The sequence below is a fragment of the Magallana gigas genome, chromosome 2 (genome assembly GCF_963853765.1).
Source record: "Magallana gigas chromosome 2, xbMagGiga1.1, whole genome shotgun sequence".
Classification (NCBI taxonomy): Eukaryota; Metazoa; Mollusca; class Bivalvia; order Ostreida; family Ostreidae; genus Magallana; species Magallana gigas.
In genome coordinates, this window is record NC_088854.1 from 33,037,509 (window position 1) to 33,062,738 (window position 25,230).

Sequence of the window (25,230 nt, forward strand, 5' to 3'; positions counted from 1 at the left end):
GGCCTCATTGCTGAATAGCTTTGTCAATCCTTTTCTGTACATTTTCCGGTTCAAAGAGTGTCGTTTCCAGTTCAAGTTGCTTTTTTGTCGTTGGAACAAGTCAATCCTTGAGGAGACAGAGAGAGTACGCAAACAAAGCTTTGCAACCTACATCATTGATGACAGCATAAAACTGAGACTACAAGCTATTCACAACAGTGCTTTGAAAAATGAAAATTCCGAAACTTCAAAATTGAAGCTACATGCAATGGACATAAAAGGTCAATCATCAACTAGTTCAGCATCTTCAGAATATAGACTACATTCCCATTTTAGCAGAAGATCTGTAAAATCTAATTCAATACCTTCAAAATCAAATTTATATAGAATTAACAGCAAGGTATCAGGAACAAAACGCAAGTCGGTTGGTTTTGCCCTTCCAGACAAGACATCAGAATCAACTACCGGTACTTGCAATTCAGATAATTCTCAGCATAGACTGTTTGCTGTACCCAGCAAAATATTAGAAAAGACTGATTCGGAAATATCCAGATCTGATCAAGGGGACACAGTATTACAGACATATTTCTGAAGAGTTAAAAAGGCAGATCTTGTGTTGAAAATTCACCGATGTGAAATAGTTGATCAAGATGAACTGAGTACCATTTATGCTTTTTGATTTATGTGTCTTATTTATTTATTTTCGTATGTCAAATTTAGATTTTAAGAGTCAGATTGTGAAGTTGTATAAAAAAGTAAAAAAAGTGAGGTAATTAAAAGGACTTCACCAGATCTACAAGAATACATAGTAACTGCTGATAAAAAAAACAACAAACAATGAAGTACTGGTATTCTCTAAAATGTGTTAGTTGTTTTCTCTTGAAATCATTTGCCATGTTTCCATGCAATATGTATAATAAAACATATTCTGTAACCTTCATTTTGGTCTTTGCAAGTGGCTGCTTGATCATACATGTATCTTAGATTAATAACTAGGTTACATTAGCGTTGCCTAGTCTTTTCAATATATTTCTTCCTTACAGTTTCACCTATTTATAAATAGATTGACACAAGTGCCAAATTTCTTAGCTGTACTCAATTTCGTTTCAAGTTTGTATATATTTTTTTGTATCCTTAATGCCTTAACTTATTTTAAGGAAAGTTGACATATTTTTTTTAATAATCTCCGGCAAGTATCTGACCTGGGTATACACCTACACTATACAGTGTTTGTAATGTCCGACCTTTTGTCTTACAGGTTGTCCTTCATACGGCATCTAGTTCGGTTTCAAAATTCTAAAATCCTCGGAGGCAAAATCGTCATATCTGGAGAACAAAACCTCATATCTAATATACCGGTAATTATATACGATTCCCATGCTCTAAAATTTTGGTTAAAGACAAATATTTATCGTTTACGTACTTTGATATTTTTTCAAAATTTAAAAACTTACAAATTTACAATAAAATTCCCGACATGAAAATAGCACTTGATTAATCCTTTTTAAATACATGTAATTAAAAGGGGAATTTTTTTTATTTTTTTTTTTTTACATGTTTAATATCACTGTCTTGGAGATGATTTTCATTGGCTGTAAGCTTATTTTCTGCATTTGTAACAAGGTCGACTATAATGGTGTCATTCAATAGACGTCTTTGTAATCTTTAATTAGTAAAAAAACAACTCAAATATCATTAGATAGTTCCTCTTTAATTCATGGTACCCTGACTCTTGGTTGCACATCACCGTGTATAAATCTGTCGAATGTTTATCCTTTTTGTTGCAAAGTTATTTTATTTTTTTTAAATTTTCCTGGTGGTGCCCAATTAATATTGCCATCGGTAACACTCTCTCGTAATCTAACTGTTTATTGTCCTTTGCTTTTAGGCAAAAAATCATTTTAAAATTAAACTTTTCCTGGGTTTTTTCTGTTTAAAAAACAAGATTTAAAAAAATTGTGGTTCCTTGCATGATAACAAATATTTGCATGTAGACATATTTTTTTTTGCTTGTGGGGAACATATATATATATGCCACCACCGAATATGATATAATTTTAAATGAGCACAAGTACACACGTTTTCCGTTAAAGCCATTTTACTTTCCACATGCCATCCAATTAATTTTAGCTCCATATAATTTTGTATCGTCCCATGAGAGAAGTTTCACCCGGAATCCAGTTTTGGTAACATCGGTGATTTCCGTTATTACCCGGAGATTTGTACGATGATCGGAATCCAGAAAATACAGACCATACGTTACGGTCGGCCTCTCCTCAAAATGAGATTAAAATTTAACGCTCTGTATATAAGGCCAGCTTAGAGGAGGTTTGGAGGTGTGTTTTCCAATGACTCCTGATTCACCTTAAGACGAAAATACAAAAATCAGAACATAATGCAATACATTTTATTGGATTCATCGGCTGTTATTAATGTTCTTCACTGTTGAATAGCGTTGTTAATGTTTTAAAATTGATTATACCCGCACTTTCTAAAGAAAGTTCGAATTATTGTTGTTACCCTGTTCCGTCCGTCCGTCAATCTGTCCGTCCGTCCGTCCGTCTGTCACGTTTTACTTTCTTTTGGAATATGTTTTAGGGTATCTTATAGATGCGCAATAAGGTTTCAGAATTTTCAATTTTGTCCTGGGGGTCATTTAATGGCTGAAAAATGAGGTTTTGTTTTGGGTTTTTTTTATAAAAAAACTAGTTTCAAAAACGTCAATTTTTTTTGCAGTAGCCAAATGATCTTCTACACTATGATTGGGGGTGTCATATTGAAGTGTGATCAGGTTCCAGAATTATTTTTTTATTAAGGGGATCAGTTGGCAACAAAAAATGACGTTTTTTTGCAAAAAAAGTATGGTTCCAAGAACTCCTCTTACAACTTTTGGAGTAGATATGTAATCCCTTGGGATATAATTGGGGCTGTCCTATAGATGTGCAATAAGGTTTTAAAAAATTAAATTTCATCCAGGGAGTCAAATAGTAGCAGAAAATTGACGTTTATCACTCAAAAAAAAACCATAGATCCCAGAACTCCTCTTATGATTTAATGGATAGACACATCATATCTTGGGATATGATAGGGACTGTTCTATAGATGTGCAGTAAGGTTTTAAAAATTTAAATTTCATCCAGGGAGTCAAATAGTAGCAGAAAATTGACGTTTATCACTCGAAAAAAAAAAACACAGATCCTAGAACTCTTCTGATTAAATGGATAGACACATCATATCTTGGGATATGATAGGGACTGTTCTAGAGATGTGCATTACGGTTTTGAAAAATTTAATTTAACCCAAGGCCCATGACCTACATACCGTTTGATGCCCTATAAGGATCAAGAATATATATGGTTAAGGGGTGGGGATCTCAACCGTTTTCGAGATGTTCGTGCACTTCCTGTTCGAGGGGGGTCACGACAACCCAAGGCCCATGACCTACATACTGTTTGATGCCTCTTGACACAAGGAACAAGAATATATATGGTTTAAGGGTGGGGATCTCAACTGTTTTGAAGATATTAAGAGCTTGCTGTTCGAGAGGGGTCAGGACCACCCACAGGGCCAATAATCTACATAACATTTGATGCCCCTTGATATAAGGAACAAGAATGTATATGGTTTAGGAATCATGATTATAACAGTTTCTGAGATATATAGTAATTTCCAATTCCTTGGGGGTGGGGATGACCCCTGGGGTCAGATCTAATAAACCCTATATATTGCCATTAACAGTCAATATATGATTATGAAAACCCTATAGTATTATTTTTGTCCGTTTTCAAGTTACCATTTACAATAGAGTCTACGAATCTTCCCATATGGTTCAATGTTAGACCCCACACCCTTTTGACCCCCCTCCCAGAAAAGTGGCTGTCTAACCCCAAATGAGAAAAATCAAACTAGGGTGCACAACTAGATATGCAGGTCTATTGTATCCTAGAGTTTTGTACAATTCTGTTCAGCCATCTCTGAGAAACAAGTTCAAAGCGGGAAAGAAGAAAAAGAAGAAGTCTTAAAATAATAATACATGTAATAAGAACCGTACAAAAACAATGAGTCTCAAAATTTCATTTGGGAGACCTAATAATAAAGATTAAATAGAGATAGGATCACCAAACACCAATAATTTAAAGATAATTGACAATTTCTGACAACCATGACCAAAGGAGAAATAATATCTTTGGATTAAGGTGGGAATTATAATCTCAATTGTTTTTGTGATATTTGATAATTTCAGGAAGAGCACTTGGGATCATGACCTACATACCATCTTAAATGCCTTGAACAAAGAAACAATATAAATATATGTACATGATATATGATTCAAATTAAGAACCCAGATATAGATATATCATCTATGTTTTGTAATACTTCCTATGTACACGTATATATATATATATATATATATATATATATATATATATATATATATATATATATATATATATATATATATATATATATATTTATTAGTTTATGTTTTGTTCTATACTGTTCATGTTCATGACTGTAGTATGGCTTAGACTTATGTTAAATTACATAAAAAAGTAAAAAATATGCCTTGGAACCCCCACCCCCAAAAAAACTTATATATAAACTGCCCCCCCCCCCTCCCCTTCTCCCTGGAAAATTTTCTGGATACGAGCATGTATTCCTCCTCAAACTATAGATAAAATGAAATTAAAAAACTTGCATTTATTTATGCTTAAAATAAGAATAACCTTACATTTACACTTCTCTTCATTGTCGAATGATCTATTAAAATCAAAATATAATTTGGGGTCTAAGAAGTTTTATAAACTGGTAAAAAAATTATTCTTAAAAAAATCACATTACAACCTGCATAATTCACAAATGATCTATTGAGAAATGATCAGAGGTTATATTTCTACCTTGGGATCAATAACTAATATTCATCGACAAGTTAAAATTAATAACAATAAATTATTCAAATTATAAATGTTTATACTCCATCCATCCATCCCCCCCCCCAATCAAACCTGGTTCTAAAGATTCAGTCTTCTTACATTCTTACATGCGTACAGTAGCAAATTTTAAACCATTTCTTGATTGCTTTTTTTCTCCTTATGCACATTAACATTTTTGAAATTGCTTACCGTATATACTCGTCTATAAGTCGGATTTTTGGGAGTAGAAAATTGAGTGAAAAGTGGGGGTCCGACTTATAGGTGAGACATAGTAAAAAAAATTCACAAGGGAAAAGTAAGTAACATTTCTTTTTAAATAATAAACAGATAAATGCATTGAACCTGTGTTCATAAAAAAAAAATTCAAGCAGTCAGTTTTTCACACCTAAGGTGATAATAGATATAGGGGTCATGTCACCTAAAACAACACAAGCCAACACCCCAGTTTTAGGGGCTAATTACCAACCTAATCAGTCAGTAAGGAAATAAATCACTATCATAAAATTTTCAAAAGGACTCTATTTAAATACCTGGTAGTTTTGAAGCTATTACTAACTTGTAATTAGTGTTATAAAAAATAATGGCATTTAAAATCAAAAGTTATTAACATCATAGACCCATGATAGAAATAGTCTAGAAGCAATTATGGGGTGAAAAAAGGACAATTTTTTTAGAACTCAAAACATGTATGATAAAATGTGGTATTTATTGAGAGTATCTGTACATCAATTGTCCTGAAAAAGTGACCCGACTTATAAGGGAGTCAACAGCAAAATCTTCAAATTTAAGCTGGAAAAGGGCAACCGACTTATAGGCGAACCGTACTTATAGGCGAGTATATACGGTAATTTAATTTTTGAGATTTATAAACAAAATGTTATATGCATGTGTATTCACCTATTTGGGGCAATTGTAAAGTCTCCTAAACAAAGCAGTGTCATCATTAGGCTAGGAATTACCCACATGGATCAAACACTACATATGAATAAGATAAAATACTTTATTATTTCTAGTTCTAGAATGTCAGGGTGTCTCCAAGGGGGCATAACCTATATACAATTTGATGCGCAATGACACAAAGAGCAAGAATAAATTATATAGTTTAGGGATGAGGATCTCAAAAGTTATCAAAATATACAGTGTATCATTATTTCTGTTTTCATAAGGGGTGAGGGAGGGGGGGTTAAAGACAACACCTGGGGGTAATGTACTTTACACCATTTGATGCATCAAAATGACATAAGAAGATGTATTGTATTTTCCTGTTTCATGGGGTCAGAACAATCCCATACGGCAATGGCCTACATTGTATTTGATGCTTTATAATACATTATAATACATTAGGAAAGAAAGACCCCTTCCTTCCTATTATAACTCATATAAAAATGATAAGTCTCTACACTTACTTATAAATACATGTAATACACAAATTTAGTACGAAATTGTTACAGGATCAATATGGGGTCAACTCAATAGTGTAAGTCTGACAAATGAAAAAATAACTTTTGCAATTAAGATGGCAGAAACTTTACAAATGCGATAGGATACATCACGATGATAAGCTTATTTAAATATTAATAGATGATGATACAGTATGCTAGCAAAGGGAGATCACTTATTTAGAAAGTGAAAGTAATACTTATGTACATACCGATGTCTCATAATATTGTGCTACTATAATACCCACTTTACATGTATTATGCTCTCCTATATTGGTCAACATCATAATGATAATCCAATTAGAGCACAATATGAATCCCTTTAGCTGATCATCACAAAAGAAATGTTTATGCATGTAAACTAATCATTTTCTGCATATGAAAAACACATACATGTAAATCGAAGAGCTGGGTAAAACTAGTACCCGCTATTGAGACCTGTATACCTGTGTTGTGTAAGTTACGTAACTTCAGACAAAGATCAGTTATTTGTAACATGCATGGAATGGTCTGGACCCCTTACTCCCACCCCTTTTCTAAATCCGTGCACACGATTATGTACATGTAGGCACACAGAAGCAAATCTAAAGCTGGCAACCGCCGTGGAGAGGTGGCATAATTTAATTTTGTTTGTAATAATGATATAGACCATTATACTTTCTATGACATGAAATGTTAAGATTATTGATTAACTGAAAATTCACTGCAAATAGTTCAACCCCAAATTGCACATAAAGTGCTGCTCATGTGTATTATCATATGGAAGGGATCTCATCCTTCAGTTATGAAAATTATAATTTTTAAATGTATTACCAGGGCTTGCATGTGTCCTTAATTTTTAATTAAACTGATACAAAACAGTGTTATTTAGGGGCAAACACTTGGTGCGGATATTACTATCTAATGACAGCATTTAGTTTTCTCTATAATTAAAAAAAAATTAACATTTAGCTATTCAACAGTGAATGGTGGAAAACTTTAGAATTAATGTTAACATCATGCCTTGATATTCTTTGACATATTACATTTATTTATATAAATTCCATTTGAATTCAATAATATCTTTTTATTACATAGTTGGATTTTTCACGGCCAGAAATATTGTAGCCTGCAGTTAAAAAAAACTTGAGTTAATTATGTTAAAATGGAGCTAAGTATAGACCTATATTTGCAGAGATTCGAATTGTTTTCAATAAGAATAAAACCATTTTCATTTTCAATACTGTCATATACATTTAAAGTACTATATTTTTGGTATTCTAGTTTTTTTTAATGCAGACTAATTGGAATATTTTCATTTAGAACTTCAGTTCCTTACTGTTACTGAACTATTTTGAATTCTACCGAATGGCCTAAACATGAATATAAAGCAATAATATATTTTTTGAACCCCGTCTGATGTTACGTTTGAATTTTGTACAATTTAATGTCATTTTGAAGGTCAGATGACCGTTTATTCTACAATTGATAAAACGCTTCGTGGTTTAAAAAGGGTAAACTGCACCGACTCAGGATTTACATGAGTGTAAATTGGGTAGCTTTTGAATCCATTCCTCATACATGTTGGTAAAGTCTAAATAAATAACTCCAACTTGAGTCTGAAATAAATTTTTTATGCCAGATCTATAAATGCATATTGATCCGTTCTTTTAAATTAAATTTCTGAGTATCTAAAATATCCCATCTTAGGACCTTAAACATTAATTTTTACTGCCTTTGGAATCTTTTAAGACATCCATTCATTCTTGATTTGCACAAGACATACATCTTATGGCATAAGTTGTTACATATAACTAATAGCAATATTGAAATAATGGTATGGTACATGTACATGTAAAGTACATTGACAATGTATATATAATAAAATTTTACTAACAGATAAAAAAGGTTCATTTTTACTGCCTTTGGAATCTTTAAAGACAAAAGGCAATATATTTATATAGGCATATTTACATTATTATTTATAGGTATAACGTCACTATGTATGAACTAGGAAGAAAAATAATATGTTGACGTACTTACATTGAATAGTTTTACCTGTAGAAAAAATTTTTGGAAATGAGTATCAACATAGAAAAATCAAAGCTGAAACTAGTATATAATGAATTGTAACCACGTACTTGAGATTGAACTGTTCCAACAATGGTGACTGCTGTGACAAGCAACATAACCTCTGCGACAAGATCCATTGTAATACCTTTAAATGTACCTTTGATCAAAACATGTGTAAGTTTTAGCAATGTTTAATTAAAGTGTTACAATTCAATTAAACAGAGGGCTGATTTTGAATGAAATCAATTGCATGTAGAAATCAAATTACATGTACTTGGAAAAAAAGTAGATCAAAGACTTTTTTCTTTATCTTTTCTCATTAACAAAGACTTTTTGCCAATTAACTACGAAGTGCCTGCACCAGAGTAAATGATAAAAGAGTAAAAGAAAGCAAAAAAAAAATAATAATAATAATAATAACTGGACACAGTATATGCAAAAAATGTGTACAAAATATACGAAGCCCATTAATGTGTTAAGTGTTATTTCGCGCGCTTACGGAATATCATCTAGTTCTAAAAACATTTATCCACATTCTGGAGTTTTGCGCATATACCTCATGATATTACTTTGTCATTACAAATGCTTATATTATTCTCACATTATATTGATGTCAAGCCTATCAATGCTAGTCATATATCATATTTTATATGAATAATACTCACGAGAGATATGCAATTTATATATTTCTACTAGGTAAGTTGCTTACTGTTAATTCTGTCAAATCTGATGTGAATCATAAAAAATCCGAATACTGATAGCACTTTATATAACTTTTAGCGAATACTGAGCTCATTATCTTTACACGTAACTGCATAAATCTGATACAACAGAGTGGTGAAAATGAAGTATCACTTACAAGCAACAGATTTTTTGCAATTTCACAGATGTTGTTTGTAAAGTTTTGTTTTGGGTTTATGTCACCCCCCCCCTTTCCCCAATTTGTATCCATTAAAAAACAGCTGTACATGATTTATTGTCAGTAACTGATTTATACCTATGCAATAAGTTGACGGAAATAATTAAATTAAAAGAATTAAAACACCAACCTAAAAAAAATCAAGTACATATTTGAGATCCTCAAGCCTTTTTCAAAACCATGTTCATATGTATAAATTTTCCTCCACAAGAGTTATTATTGATGGCACTGAAATCCCAGTCAAAAAACCAAAACCCCGTGTTGCTCAACAATGCAGTTGCTTGAAGATTGAGTTCATTTCTGCAAGATGTAAGCCCAAAAAAGGAGCAGATATATTTTATGATATTTTCATTGTTTGCAATGACTACAAATCGTTTGTCACAGAGAAAAATGGAAGCAAAGAGAAAGAAAAATTGAATACAGGAGACAAAAAGACAAAATCATAGTGGAAAAATTTCAACTGTCATTAAAGAACAGAACAAGCGTATTTCAGCACTTGAATGTAAATGAAGAAGATATATCATGAGAATATGGAATGGTCATAACAACATCTGAACAAAAACTAGTATTTATTCCATACAAACAGAAACAGCGGATTCTAGAGAAGACGTGACAAAGGATGACAAACAAGAAAAAAGTGTACATGCATCAATCACGCTTGAGAGAAAGACGTGAAAAAGAGATGTGACATTAGGTACCTTTATAACATCACTAAACATTCAGGGGATACACCATCAAACAACAACAATCCCGTTAAAGATAACAACAATGTGACTCTTACCAAGTTAGAAGATCATCTTGAAAGTTGGCAAGAACATTTTCAATCGACCCCCTCTAACCGGTCCATTTGATTGAATCCAATTTTGATCATCAACGTTGAAGATATTACAGAGAGAGATATCTTCATTGCAAAAAAGCATCTAAAAATCTGAAGACCTTTTGAGTTGATATACTAGTAACATCTCCAGAAGCCTTTTCATGACAATGTTTCAATATCCTGTCTTCACCATTTTCTAATAAAATTACCAGAATATATCGGAATATTGACACAAAGGACCAGTAAAACTACCAAAAAGGAGACTCTTTTCTATGTAACAGCGGAAAAGAAATCATTGTTTCCATTCCCTATTTAAGTTCATCATTTTGTCGAAGATACAGACGGAGGTTGACAAAGAAATGCAATATTGACAAGCAGGATTCAGACAAAAGCTTTCATGCGTGTGTTAATTAGATAGTCACTTGAAAATGGCTAGTATTACTGAACAGACCAGTGAGTGTCCGACGTTATCATACCATGCATTATATAGGCTTCCAACAGGCTATGCTAGCGAAGTTTGACAAGTACCTTGGCGAGTCCGTAGATATACCCACCACACAGAAACTACATGCATATGATGGATTTTAATGCCAAGTCATCCACTGAAGAAATGAATCGCGACAGACAAAACCATTTGCATATGGAATGAGCAAGTTTGCATTCTTTCTTCGATATCTGTTTTTCGTATGGCAGGCGGCAGCTTGACTTAAACATTTGCACTCTGTTTATTTCGTTTTCAAGACACTCAACATTATACAAACAACAGCCAAAAAACTGGCATATTGCATCAGTGCAAAGAAAATGAAACTGGTTGAGATCCAACTCAAAACAAACCGTAAGCATCACGATTTGCAACATCAGAAAGGAAAATAAAGGATTTAACTTCATAGAAAAAATTGTCAGTATATCAGAGGTCACAGTTCAACATTAGAAAAGGAATTAAAGGCTCTGAGACCAGTGTGAAAAAGCTGGCCAATTGGAACAGGAACCAAGATCAGAATGTTTAAAACACCAAGGAGAAGTTGGTGCCGCTGTATGGATCTGAAACCCGGAGAGAAACATCGACATCAATAAAATTGATAATTTTTTTTTGTGAACAAGTGCCTGAGAAACATCTTTAGAATAAGGTGGCTGGGTACCATCGGCAACATTTACTTGTGGGAAAGTACCAAACAACAATCAGGGGAAGTAACCACTAGAACACAAAACTGGACATGGCATATGCTGAGGATCGAAAGCATGGAAGGCAAAAAAATATCTTAAGTAGAGTGCTGATATCAATTTGATGACATAAGCAAAACATGTGGAAAGGCAAAGCCCATTGTACAAGACAGAGGGAGACAGAAAGTCACAGTTGTCATCTTATGAATTTCAGGTATGAAAAATCATTTCAGACACTGAAAAATATCAGACACTTTCACTCGGTAAAGCATCGTGAAATGGCCGACTGGCCGTGGTTTTTAGACTACCGGTATATAGGTAAATCTTAAGGAGACTGGGCGGCCAACAAATTAACCATCAGGTCTTTTCTTATTTCTCAGGTATGTTATGTTAAGTTATGAACTATTATTTAGTAAAGACAAAATCAAATTATTTTCGTTTAAAAACCTCGATATTTTGCTAGATCTGTATTCAAAGGTCTTTTTTTAAACATTAGTCTAAAAAAGGACGAGTTGTAACCTTTGATCACAATTATTAATTAGGTTTTTGTTTGATTGGAAGTTTTATATAACATGTTAACTTTAAATTTATTACGTTTGGTTGTGTATTTTGTTTGGCAAGTACATGTACACCGCCAATTGACAAATATATACATATAGATAGTAGGCACATTCAGAAATGCGCTAAATCAAATCCACGTTAACTTGTTCAAAAATGCTTTTTTGTCAGATATCGTACAGGCGATATATATTGTGTTTACAGTATTTAGAAAGATGCTGATGATGTAGAAAGTTGATCGATCCAGTTGGCTGAAGACTAACGACAGTAAGTCACTCTTAAATTGCAATACAAATTTTAATCATAATAAAAACAATAATTCCTAATAAATATATCCACAAAATTAAGTATTAATAGCCAAATATAAATTAGAAGGCATTAAACTGTGATATTGTAAAAAATAACAGACATTTTGAAGGCAAAAGGTACAGTAAATGAATACCTTTAGAAACAAAAATAAACAATGAAGAATAATATGTTTTTTTTATCACAAACTGAAGGCTTTCTGGACGGAGTAAAAATCACGATATAAGCACTTGTACACACATATCAACAATGGCAAAAGGTCACAGTATTTTTTTGTCCATTGTACTCTCACAATCTCTTGGTCTTCGGTCACATTGAAAATTGTCTTCGTTGGAATCATTTTCATTTCACTGTAAAGAAATAAAAAACAAATGAAAAAAATTTACAAATTTTATTGTACACATCATAATATAATGATAAGGTTTATTAATGTTGTTTAAAGTAAACTTCAATGTTTAACTCACCATAATCTTATAATCTGTCCTAAATATATTTCAACCATTCAACCTGAAATGAATGAATGCACATATTGTATTGATATTCTATAGAGTATGAAGATCTCTCACAACAAAAAAGCATTAACAAATGTATTTGGTATTATATTTGTCAACAAAAACAAAAAAGTGTTAAATAAATATGGTCCTGACCTTATAATAATACAGGGTTCTTAAAAATTTAAATCTTAATCTATTTTGTAATCAATTTAACAAACAAAAAATGTGAACCATTAGAAAACAACAGAAAGGTGCAATTATAAACCTTGTTCAGCTGGTGCTTCTTCCTTCTTTTCCTCCTCCTTCTTCTCTTCTTCTTTCTTCTCTCCTTCTTCAGCTGAGAAATGATACAAAATCAATGTTCAATTCAACTAAACTACGATAGTCATATATGATGTTTCAAGAACACATATATTGGAGGACAGCTGAATAAAAGACAACCTCTTTGAACTTTACTTACAAGCTAAGTAGTATATTGTACTAAAACATTGTTATGTAGTATATTGTACTAAAATATTGTTATGATTAATAAAGTTGTAATTCATAGACATTTTAGAGGGTAGGTATTTAATGAGATGCTTGCCATTTCCTTAACTACATACACTGTATAAAAATGTGTAAAAAAAAATATCAAATGTACAATTTCACACTTCAAAATCATTCACACATAACTTTGCAAGCACATTCACTTTTCTGCAAAAGCAGGTAACTCCATACACTAAGCATTGTAATTCCACAATGGATCCAACACAAAATGACAAATAGGGGTTGTTTTTTGACTCCCTGAAGTTTAAACAGTTCACTACCTGGCTTCTGTTCCTCATTTGATTCAGTTTGTTCAGTTTTTGGTTCACTTTCCTCTGCTTTAGCCTCCTCAACTTTGGCGTCATCAGTTTTTGCCTCTTCACTTTTAGGTTCTTCAGCTATTACAGACACAAACAAGCAGTGCACATGGTGTAAATTTAGCATATATCACAAAACTAGGCTTTCGTAGCAAATTAAGACACAATCACTGCTACTAATCTAGTCCTCACTAGCAAGAGTATGTATTTATATTCTATACCATTCCTTAATCACTCCAAATACATCTTCTAAATTTGTAAAATTTATTTTCTTTTTTTATGATTTCTTTCCAAAAAATGTTTTTGCACATAGTTGAATTATTGGTTCATGCACTATCATATTTTTATTTTTAATTTTGAAGTATCAATTTCCATTACATCTAATATGACGCTAGTATGACGATGTGATTTCTTATATATTATTCTAAAGGCTTTGTCACAAAAAATAGTTGTCATGAACCAGTCCATCACTGGTAGATTGTGAAAAAAAGTAAAAAGTTGCATTGAATAAAAGCTGGTTCACTGTGTATGTATTACATGTACAATGTTGTAATCAAAGTTCATGAGGATAATCTGCCAAATACATGTACAATGCTGTAATCTAAGTTCATGAGGATGATCTGTCATATGCATGTACAGTGTTGTGATCTAAGTTCATGTGGATGATCTGCCATACACATGTACAGGTGTTGTGATCCAGTTCATGAGGATGATCTGCCATATACATGTACAATGCTGTAATCTAAGTTCATGAGGATGATCTGCCATATACATGTACAGTGTTGTGATCTAAGTTCATGAGGATGATCTGCCATATACATGTACAATGTTGTAATCTAAGTTCATGAGGATGATCTGCCATATACATGTACAATGTTGTAATCTAAGTTCATGAGGAAGATCTAGCTGCCATATACATGCACAGTGTTGTAATCTTAGTTTATGAGGATGATCTGCCATACCTTTTTGTTCCTCATTAGGCTTTGGTGATTCTGAAAGAGAAAGTAAAGGAATATGATAACTTAATTAATTGCTTTGGTACCTCTCTCTCTCTCTCTCTCTCTACCCCTCTCTCTCTCTCTCTACCTCTCTCTCTCTCTCTCTCTCTCTCTCTCTCTCTCTCTCTCTCAAACACACTAAAATTCCATACCTGGTTTTTTCTCTTCTTCCTTTGGTGCTTCTTCTGCTGGTTTGGACTCTACCAAAGACCAATACAAATTACAAAGATCATGTGTGAGTTATATTTCTAAAAATTCTGTGCATTATATGATATATTTTAATTTTTGATCTCTGTTTTTAAACTCTAAATATCTAAGTACATGTTCTGGTACCATTTAGACTCAATATATATATTTTATTTTCAATTAAACATGAACATCATTGAAATGTATACTTTTCTTGACACATATGGAGCACCCTCTAATAAAGCTGTTCTTGCCAGATATTTCATTATTTAGGGAAAGAACTCATAATTTGTAACAACTTGTTTATGATTATTTTTAATCACTAAAATACTTAGTTGTTTAAAAAAATTCATGAAATTCGATCCACTACATAACTCCAAGCACTATTGATATTTAAGGTTTTGAGACATACCCTCTGGTTTAGGCTCTTCTGCTGGTTTGGACTCTTCCTCTGCTGGTTTGGACTCTTCTGCTGGTTTGGACTCTTCCTCTGCTGGTTTGGACTCTTCTGCTGGTTTGGACTCTTCCTTAGTGGCATCTTCCTTTGGTGGTTCTTCTTCCTTCTTCTCTTCTACAGCCAACAAACATTAATTCTTTAAATTGTGCTTCATATACATAAGGGAAAATTCAACATTCATTCAGAAATTTAATTATTATTTCAATATTTTTTATTATGTAAAAGCGACTTCAGTAAAAACTGTAAATTTAAAGCAGAAGCATAAAATTATATAATTATATTTCAAGCTGCACATCACCAAGTGAAAAAAAGAGAATTCTAAAGATTAAAAATGGAACAAAAATGAGATTAAAACAAAAGTGTTTACTATAATAAAGTTTACAACCCATAAATCTAGTTTATCAACTGTTTAACTCATTCTTGTGAATTTTGCGAACTAATACATGCTCTGTTGACCAATACCAAAACAGTGCATGAAATGGTATAAATATGAGCACTTTAAAAATTCCATTCAAATCAGATACTAACTTAAAATTCTCCCTGAAAATATTTTGAGTTATACTTTTAAGAGTTAGCTTTAATTTTCTAGGTAGAAATTGTATATTTTTAATTCTTTTGTTTATATACTGGTAGATAATCAATGGCATTTAAAGAACAGTATTAATATAAGAATCATTCGGTAAAAATGGCAGACACACTACTGAAATATTTATTAGAAGTACAGTCATAAGTAAAAAGCTCAGAAGTCTAGATTTTAATGCTGCTGTCGTGCAGAACCTTGTCCTAGAGTGTTAGCTACTCTTGGATGGAACTATGCTACAATTTTCAAGTTTGATTAGTATGACACTCAGAGAGAGAGAGAGAGAGAGAGAGAGAGAGAGAGAGAGAGAGAGAGAGAGAGAGAGAGAGAGAGATATGCAGCCCCAGCGGTGAGTATTTTATTGTGAGAGAGTTAGAAGACTAAATTGACCTTCTTTAACTTCAGGTGCAGTCTGTTCTTTCTCAGTATTTGAAGTTGTCACAGGTTCTGTGAATCACAAAGTGGAGGGGTATTAGTAGGAAATAAATATAATGAGAAATAGATTCCCAAAAGTTACACACTATTATGCTCTTTTTTCCTTTAAACACTTAAACTTAATTCCAATACTTCTCAGTTTATAGAAGTAATGTGATAATTGAACCTTAGAATTTTTTTTAGTCACATTTCATGAGATTTGTGGATGGATTTTTTTTTAAATTTAATATAGATATTTACCTTATTCAAAAGATATACAAGGTAATCACATCAAAATATCAAAATACATGTATGACAAATGATGCTTTAGAAATGCATTTCTAAAGATCAAAAAAAAATTGAGAGCCATTCGTAGAGTTATAAGCGAGAAACAGGACTTACAATTCTTTGTCAGGTAAACAAGGCTCGTGCCCTGTTTTTGTTTACATAGGTTCAATATACCAGTAAAAATCTTTTTCCAGCTTATTCGTCAATCTTTGTATTTATTTTAAGCATAGATAAACATGCAGTTCCTAATGTTTAGCACATTCATTTTAGGTTGAAACCTGAAATTTTTACTTCAACGTTCAAAATGTAAACAAACGCTTTGTTTACATAGCTAAGAATTTCAAGCTTCGTAACTCACTCATAACTCAACAAATGGCACTCCAATTTCAGTTGCCTATTAAAAATGCCTTTCTGATGCATGATTATAAATATTAAAATTGGAAAAATAATATTTGACCAGAATCGTGACCATGCCCCTTTAAACACGAAAAAATTAATTTCTGTGTAAAATTGCGAGAAGAGAACATCTCGCAGATTGAAAAAGCTTGCTATTCCTTTCAAACAGATGGAAAGAAAAAGAAACTCTGATGAAAATTCTGCGATTGTGATTTCATATTCTCACGATTTGAAGCAAAACAGATGACTCGTGGAATTAAGGGCTCGTGTAAAATAAGGAATCTGCAGTACATGCTAATTAAGTACTACTAATTGCATTTTACCTGAGCATTGGCACTAGATTATTGCAATTGTTGACTATATGCAATGATATATACTTGTACTATGATACACAAATAATCACATTCTATATTTGTCTCTTTTTTGCATACTTATTCATGCACAGTGAAATCTATTCTATTCACTCTGCTCTATAACTTCTGGAAGTGACAAGTCATGCTTTTATTGTTAGTAATATAGTGTACAATTATCAAAGCCCAAAAGAACCAAATTTTAACCAACAAAAAATAATTAATGCTATATACATGCATAGAAGAACCCCAAAATATATAAATGAAGAGGCACTGTATAGACTAAATACATAGAAATATATATGTTCCCATATTGCACCATGCAATACATCTAAGCTAGATTTAAGACCTTGTTGTGTTTTTTCTGTGGGTTCTTCTGATAAAACGGGTTCATTGGTCTCATTAGTTGGTTCCTTCCCTTCTCCTGCCTCTGTATCCTCCTCACCTTCTTAATTTTTTTTATTAAGAAATTAAAGCACAAAGTTCAATAAATTTGAACTGATTGATAAACATGGATGTTTTACACATGATTAGTATAAAATCTTTTGACAAGGGGAATCTTCTACATTTTGAGAATTGTGAAGAGGTATCATTTTTCAATTTTAATTGAATGAGACTTTCACCTTTAAATTTTCAATATGACTTCTGGTCAGTTTTACAATTAAAAATTATCTTCATGATTGTTAATTAACCAACCTGTATTTATCTTAACCATGTGTGTGTGTGTGTGTGTATATATCATGTATCTATAAAAATATCATCCTTTGATTAAAAAAATAAAAATAAAATATTCTACTTTTTTAATTATCATAAATATGGAGATGACAATGAATGAAAGAGAATATTTTAAAAGTGGTAACTTACATGTGGGGGGAATTTACACAAGTTACGCGGTAAGCTTTTAATCAGGTAAAATACCTCTGCATATGGTTAGAAATTTAAAACTTTATTGTGTACATTACAAATACACTCATTTAAAACCCACGCATCTTGTACGACAAAGAAATCGCATACGTTTTATACCAGTAATCCTTCAGTATAAATAACTACTATAAGAGTATCCTTTGTAAACTTCATGCATTGGACACAAATCAAATGCTTAACATCATTGCATTGAAAATTTTAGATCTTTCGTTTTAAAGTTAGCAACACAACCTAAAATAAAATTGCAGCTAGATCGATCACTGCAAACAAATGAATTAAGGTCTATACCAAAAGAAAAAAAAATATTCACCTTTCTTCTCTTGTTGCTCTGGGACATCCTCAGCTGTAAAAAGATATCAGATTTCAAGATTAAATAAATAATAATTATGTTTTTGATTGATTGACAAAGTCTGAGTTTTCATTTTATTAACATTAATTTTCATAATTGAAATAAGCGTGTATGTCATTTATTGTTATGATAAAGTTTTTTCAATTATTCAGAATGAAAATTATTCTTTATATATTGCATAAGTTGACAATCCATGAGGTAGATAATTTTTAGATATATATGATAAATAAGATAAAAACACCAAAAAAGTATATAAATAATTCAAATCAATCCTCAAAAATAATTTTGGAAAGGTAAATATGAACTCTTGAGTATTAGAATTGTGTAAGAACAACTAAAATAAATCAGAAAATGTACTTATTAAGTAAAAGAAAAAAACTAAAGAAATTATGATATGAAAATCTATAGAATCATGCACACTACTTTTAATGAATACTAAAGGTATATGTAGCCAGTGATTCAAATCTAAAACACGAAAACTGGAGTGCATGCAGGAATAAAAAAAATACATAATAGATACGTAATTCTTCTATGAAGCTAAAAGGAAGTAGACATTTGTTCACCTAATCTTAACAGTATGCATAAAATATGCATTGCACATATCCCAGTGAACATAAATAAACTTTATGCAGTATATTCAAAAATCTGTTTAAACCAATTAATTTACCAGTATGTAAAACATAAATTATAAGAAAAGAACAATTTGAAAACTATTTTTACCCTCAGGATTATTAAAGAGTATCAATTAAAAACCAGGTTATATGAACCCCATATTTTTAATATTTTTTATATTTGAATGATAGTTCTGCGGAATTTCTAATGGTGAACGAACAAAAATCTACAGTGCAAAGAACTTGAGAGAGAGAAAAGGCAGGTATAAACTATAAGTAGAGAATAAAATCAGAAACCGTCATTAAGCAATTCCACTCCAATCCAAGAATTATTAAATTCGTGAACGGATAAAACACTACCCTCAGTGGCAATCATGTCGACGATTGGTTTATATTTAATGCTTGCTTACAAAAATGGTCACTTCCATAACATCCTAAGTTGTTTTGGTTTTTTTCCTCAAAAGCAATTTATGTATCTTACACATCCATGCAAACAAATCTTTTAAAATGAATAACACATAATATAGGGAATTTAATTGGCTTGAATTAACAAGATGGTTCTTGGGTTGTTTTTTTGGTATATTGCTGTGCAATTATTTCAAACACTGATGATTGGAAGGGAAGAACCCCTGTAAAATTCAAATTTCATCTTTGTTTTTTGTTTTTTTTAAATCCCTTAATATATGTCATCTCTATATCTCTTCATTACATGTATTTACGTAGAAGGCCTTAAACCCACGCAATATATCAAGTGCAGTAATACTTCTAAAAGTAATACTAAGTAAATGAAGTATTTCATTAATTTATGTAAAAAAATTTTCATTCCCCAATGTTTTGGCTTTGTTTATTTTAGTTCGATCAAAATCAGTTTAATGGCTTACCACAGATAACCTGCTAGTAGTTTATTTTTCTACAACAAAATCTCAGCGTGTATAATTATTCATATGAAGGTAGCATTAAAAGTTTACTCTTTTCAACTGACATAATGTATTAATTTCATGCCTATAATGAAGTTTTCAAAGCAAATATTTATCAAAATTCTATAAAAAAGTTGATCCAGCTCAACTTGAAGCAGAATACAACAGAATAACAATAAATAGAAAGAAGCTGTGAATTTTTTTTCGGAATTGCCATTTATCATCATGGAATATTTGCATGAAAGAAAAATATATCTATTGAACTTCAAGAATTAAGCTGCAAATGTACCAGTAGCAGAATAATTAAAAGGCGAAAAGTTTTAATCAAGATGGATTATTTGCTTAGCTTAAAAAAACTCTTCAGTGAGTGCTCAATCATCATGATACAGCCTTAATTAATATAAACATCTAAAATGGTTTCTTTGTCTTGATTCATTGAAATAAGAAAATGTGGAGGCAAGGGTAAGATAGGCCGAGTTACATTCAATGAAAGTTTTGCAGCAGTTGGTACAGGAACTTCGCTCAGGTGAGATAGAGTTATCTGCTGTGAGACTTGAACAAATGAATCTAAATTTGTCTTGATCGGGAACTTTGCGTTAATCTTTAAAAATGAAAGGGATATATATACATGCAAGGGTTAGGTAGGGGTTGAGTGCAATATGAGGACCATAGTGCAGGCTTGATTCAATTTTCAAAATGCTTAAGATTCAGTGCATTTTTATCCGTACCAGGGTTCTTGTGAGAAAAAAGGCTATCTTACAAATTTTCAGTTATCTATCAAGACTTTTGGGGGCTATTTTAAAAAAAAGAGTCTCCATGCACATGCCATCCTCTGAAGGTAGGTAAAAATGGAATACCTATGACAGTACCATCTGGTGCAAATTTTAAATCACCAAATATCTTCTTCACAGTCACGTCCGCGTGCTCAGCCGTTGAGCTACCATGAACTGCATTTTGGAGAATATTTTTGCCGTAAGCTGCACGTAATCTGAAAAAAAAGGGGAGGGGTTAATGTGCTAAATTTTCTTGCATCCATAAACAATGCAAACAGCAGAAAATAATTTTCTTTTGTGCCTTAATCCTGAAAAGAATTAAGTTTGAAATATCTTTTTATTTTATTCTTTATTTCAATTAAATTAAATTCATTTATTTTTTTTTTAGAATCAAACACCATGCATACGGTACTTAAACTTGAAGATAATAGTTACAGGTCTGATTTTTTTGTTTAAGGGTAAATGGACTTTAAAGAAAACAAATAATTAAGAAATATGCACGAGTCTGGGTTCTCTTCCTTAGCCTTTTCGGGGTCAGTTGGACCAATGACCTGTCTCCATCCTTGGACGGCATCCTCTCGTGATAGCACCATTATGTAAGTTGGTCCACTGTTTGGAAGAAAAAAATTAATACAATTCGAAGAATATGTCTTACAACGGAGGCAATAATGCACAACTGGACCTTCAGCATTTGAACTTGAAACCCTTTACGTAAAAGCAGAAGTTCATACTGCTGTTTGCTAAACATCAGCTAACATGTGAGATAATAACACGTGATATATCAAATGATTGATACATGGCATTGCCATGTACATGCATATATCCATTCCAACACCATTGCATTTGTGAGTAGAAGATTTTCAACGATCATGCCAATTTATATAATAAACATAAAATCATTCTGTACGTTAGCTTTGTTCTATCAATATTTTTAAAATTTTTGTCAACACAAACTACTGCATATAAACACAGTTCAGCTTGTTCAATCAATATCTTATGTAGTATTATAAAGTTATGCATGTATTTGCCAAAATCAAATTTGTTTCTTAGTACTCATGCATCAAAGTACATGTATTCATATATAGATAAGTATTATATGTTTCTACTAGGTATTACAGTAGGAAAAAATAAAGGCAAGTATTTTTAACTTGACGATTGACTAACCTAGTCATGTGTTCCACTAAATCATCATAGTATTCCTTTCCTTTGTGCTCAGCATAGAACTCTTCTGCCAGCTCTCGGGTTAAATTCGTTTCTTTTTGTGCTGCAATCCTGAATCCAGACTCATGGATTCTGTCAATAATCTCATCTGTAAAAAGTAAGAGTAAGAGTAAAAAATAATCTTACCCAAGATATCATTATACAGTTTCTGTAAATTCTGCAAATTTGAAACCTGAGTATCAGTGAAAATCAAAACATGTTGTTCTGTACCCCTGAGTGTATGACAAAATGATGAGATTTCTAAATTTTTTAAAGAAGAGTTATGGGCCCCTGAGAATCACATAATCCCCCCCCCCCCCCTCTTTTAAAGGAAAAAAAATTACATTATATCTGCACATGAATTTGTAAAATCTGTTCATTACTAAAAGAGTTTTATATATGAGTTTTACAACAAACCCTATAGAGTCCTGACTGCCTATCTTAAGCCATCCGATGTTCTATCCCAAAGCCTTTTGTAAACAGCTATAGGCATAAAGATCATGTTTCTTACCCTTTGTTCCAACAGCATCAGGTTTAATGACTGCAACTGTCTGTTCCATTGGGAAGAAGAATTCCAATTCTTTCTTGGCTGTCTCTTCTGAATCTGATCCGTGCAACATGTTGATCTTGGTTTCTTCAAGAGCAAACTTTGCTCGTAAACTGAAAAATTGATAACAGAAAATCTGAGTTTTATTCCTTTAATACAAAATTGTCATGAGTTTCACATTAAGTAAATCTTTATAATACATCGTCCTCTTGATGCGGTTTGCTTACAGTTAATGGGTTGTTTTTTTAAAGTAAAATCTAATTTATATGTGTCTCTGGTACATGGAATAACCCTCACTTGGACAATTACATGTACATACAATTCATTGTACTATAAGCATTAATTTACAGAATAGCTATAGAAATTCAATAAAAGAGTATCTTTTTTTTTCTCATATTTTTCACATGGAAATCCTTGTACTTGGTTTTGAAAATAAGTGCATGTTAATTTGGACACATAATTTTTTGGGAGAAATAATTTTTCTAGGCAAAAGGTAAATCTTATTTGAGGTGAACAATAGGGACAATAATTTCCATTAAAGCTCAGGTAATTTAATGAAGTTTCACCTCTCTGGTGCCTCCGATTTGGCTTTTTCTACTTCAGTGGGTCCAAGCATGTGTCTCCAGCCTGTGATGGCATCCTCTCTGGCCAGGCCAAGAGCCAAAACAGGACCACTACAAAAAAAAATTGATTACAGTTCTAATACTCAACAGCAAAAAAAGAAGGAAAAGAGACATTAAAAAAAATCCATTGTATTTGAAGATTTAGCAAATCTTGTGCAGTCCTGAAACAGCCCACCTTTAAATATCATGATCAAGCAGCAGTTTTACTTTTAATACTGGAATTACAACCAGGAAATCAACACTTCATACAGCCAAACTACCGTATTTTCCCGACGACTCGTCGATGCGGACAACTCGTCGAATTGCCCATTTTTAGCCAAAATTTTAAAAAAATCCTTTGATACGTCGATCTCAGACCATACGTCGATCTTATCACTTCAAAATGGCCTATAAAACTGCAGTAACATTATCAGTGTATGATGCCACGATGTCACCGATATTGCTACCAATTATTATTAATGATTAACATTTAAACAATTACGCTTTATACTTATGCATCAAATTTTCAAATACCGGCAACTTCTACAAAGTCGCTTGCATTTTAAACAATTCCTGATATCGCGTGTTATGCAAAACTTAACTTACTTTGTCAGAAATATTTTATTCCCAAGCATTAAAATAAGTATCCACTCTGACTATCGCCAGTGTATTCGCCATTATGTAACCAGCCACCTGTTGACTCGGCGCGTGGTCAATGTTTGTTTAACAATTTCCGGTGTCATAGGCATGCACCTGTCTCGTGTCGGACTTCAAAGGGGGATCTCAAGTGCAGAAAACTTAGCGATTACTATGATTTGATGAAACTTGTTTACTTTGTATCCAGTAATGCAGTTACACGCTATTGTTTTACATAGACACTGTTAGAAATAGATCGATCATTTGTACGACTTGATAATGACGATATACGACATACATACGTTTCCTAAAAAAATTATCTTACAATAATCAAAGAATTGGACAATAATTAATCAATGAACTATAATCACTCTTATAACGGTACACTCTATACACAGGGAGTGAAATTGCCGTAAAGATCTCAGCCTCAGGGCAAGATTATTAACACAACCGGTGTCAGCCTATTGTATAAACAATAGTATTGATAATTGCCGATTACGTTTTTTAAGATTGAATTTGACCATTAAATATTTCTGATTTATACTTTCCACTAACACCTCTTTACAAATAGCCTAAAATAATTAAATTTAAAAAAACATCCCCCGGACCTACTGCAATATTTTCTTCCATTCAAACTTGGTTTCAGTTTTACTGCGCAATGTTATCTTCCTACTAGTGATACATAGAACCATGTGACGATGTGTTTATAAAAACGGAACGGTAAAACTTTTAATTGATTAAAGACAATGTAACATTTTTTAATAACTGTTGTTATTATTATGTATTTAAGTGTTGACAGATGAGTGAAAATGATAATTATTAAAGATGAACAGTGAATTCAACAACGTAATTTTCAATCACACAGCCAACTCAAGATGATTAAAACCAAGATTTTTAATGCTATTTTTAAAAAATTTCTGACTACGAGCCTACGACAAGTCGAACAAGACGATAAGTCGGGTGCTCTGCTTTAGAGGAAAAATATACCGACTAATCGTCGGAAAAATACGGTACTACCGGTATTATTTTTAACAACAAATATATAAAGCATTCATGACTATTATTCACATGGAATTTTTTGTTTTATTGTTGCCAAAAAAAAAAATCTTTGCAGGTAGACTTGGCAATGTAGATTTGTCAAAACTTTAATTTAGTAAATGCAAAATCAAAATAATTTTCCACAACACAAACACCTCCATGCTTGTAGCAGAATTTGTGAATCAGTAAAGATCATCACCATGTCATCCTTGTGATGAGTTCCTCGAAGTAATCTTGGCCTTTGTGTTCCTTGTAGAACTCTTCAGCCATCTCTCTGGTGAGCTGCATCTCCTTCTGCATGGCCACCTTAAAGCCAGCTTCACTAATAGTTGCCAGGATATCCTCTACAGAAGAAGAATTGTACATTGATTAGCAATGTATACATAAGGTAAGTTAAGTAAAATCTGTAGCAATGTTTTCACAAAAAATAAAAATCTTTTGTCTAGCAGTTACCAACATTACA

The 25,230-nt window shown here is 32.2% G+C and overlaps 1 protein-coding gene across 23 annotated transcripts in view; it reads right to left on the minus strand.

Annotated features, from left to right (window-relative positions):
- LOC105339818 (thioredoxin domain-containing protein 3 homolog) overlaps nt 1-25,230 on the minus strand; it is a 39,234-nt gene that overhangs the window by 2,899 nt on the left and 11,105 nt on the right. For 8 of the 23 annotated variants that reach the window (XM_066076239.1, XM_011445563.4, XM_066076235.1 and 5 more), the window contains 16 exons: nt 24,967-25,111; nt 23,058-23,165; nt 22,456-22,604; nt 21,909-22,053; nt 21,246-21,353; nt 20,829-20,959; nt 18,405-18,437; nt 17,520-17,618; nt 16,113-16,169; nt 15,098-15,256; nt 14,652-14,699; nt 14,464-14,493; nt 13,466-13,582; nt 12,925-12,996; nt 12,630-12,672; nt 12,355-12,515 (listed from right to left, as the gene is read on the minus strand). In XM_066076239.1, the coding sequence (XP_065932311.1) occupies nt 12,668-12,672; nt 12,925-12,996; nt 13,466-13,582; nt 14,464-14,493; nt 14,652-14,699; nt 15,098-15,256; nt 16,113-16,169; nt 17,520-17,618; nt 18,405-18,437; nt 20,829-20,959; nt 21,246-21,353; nt 21,909-22,053; nt 22,456-22,604; nt 23,058-23,165; nt 24,967-25,111 (1,406 nt within the window). In that variant the 3' untranslated portion in view covers nt 12,355-12,515; nt 12,630-12,667. Of the gene's footprint in view, nt 1-12,354; nt 12,516-12,629; nt 12,673-12,924; nt 12,997-13,465; nt 13,583-14,463; nt 14,494-14,651; nt 14,700-15,097; nt 15,257-16,112; nt 16,170-17,519; nt 17,619-18,404; nt 18,438-20,828; nt 20,960-21,245; nt 21,354-21,908; nt 22,054-22,455; nt 22,605-23,057; nt 23,166-24,966; nt 25,112-25,230 lie in introns of those variants that run through there. The other 15 variants (XM_066076238.1, XM_066076237.1, XM_066076233.1 and 12 more) reach the window with 15 other exon arrangements.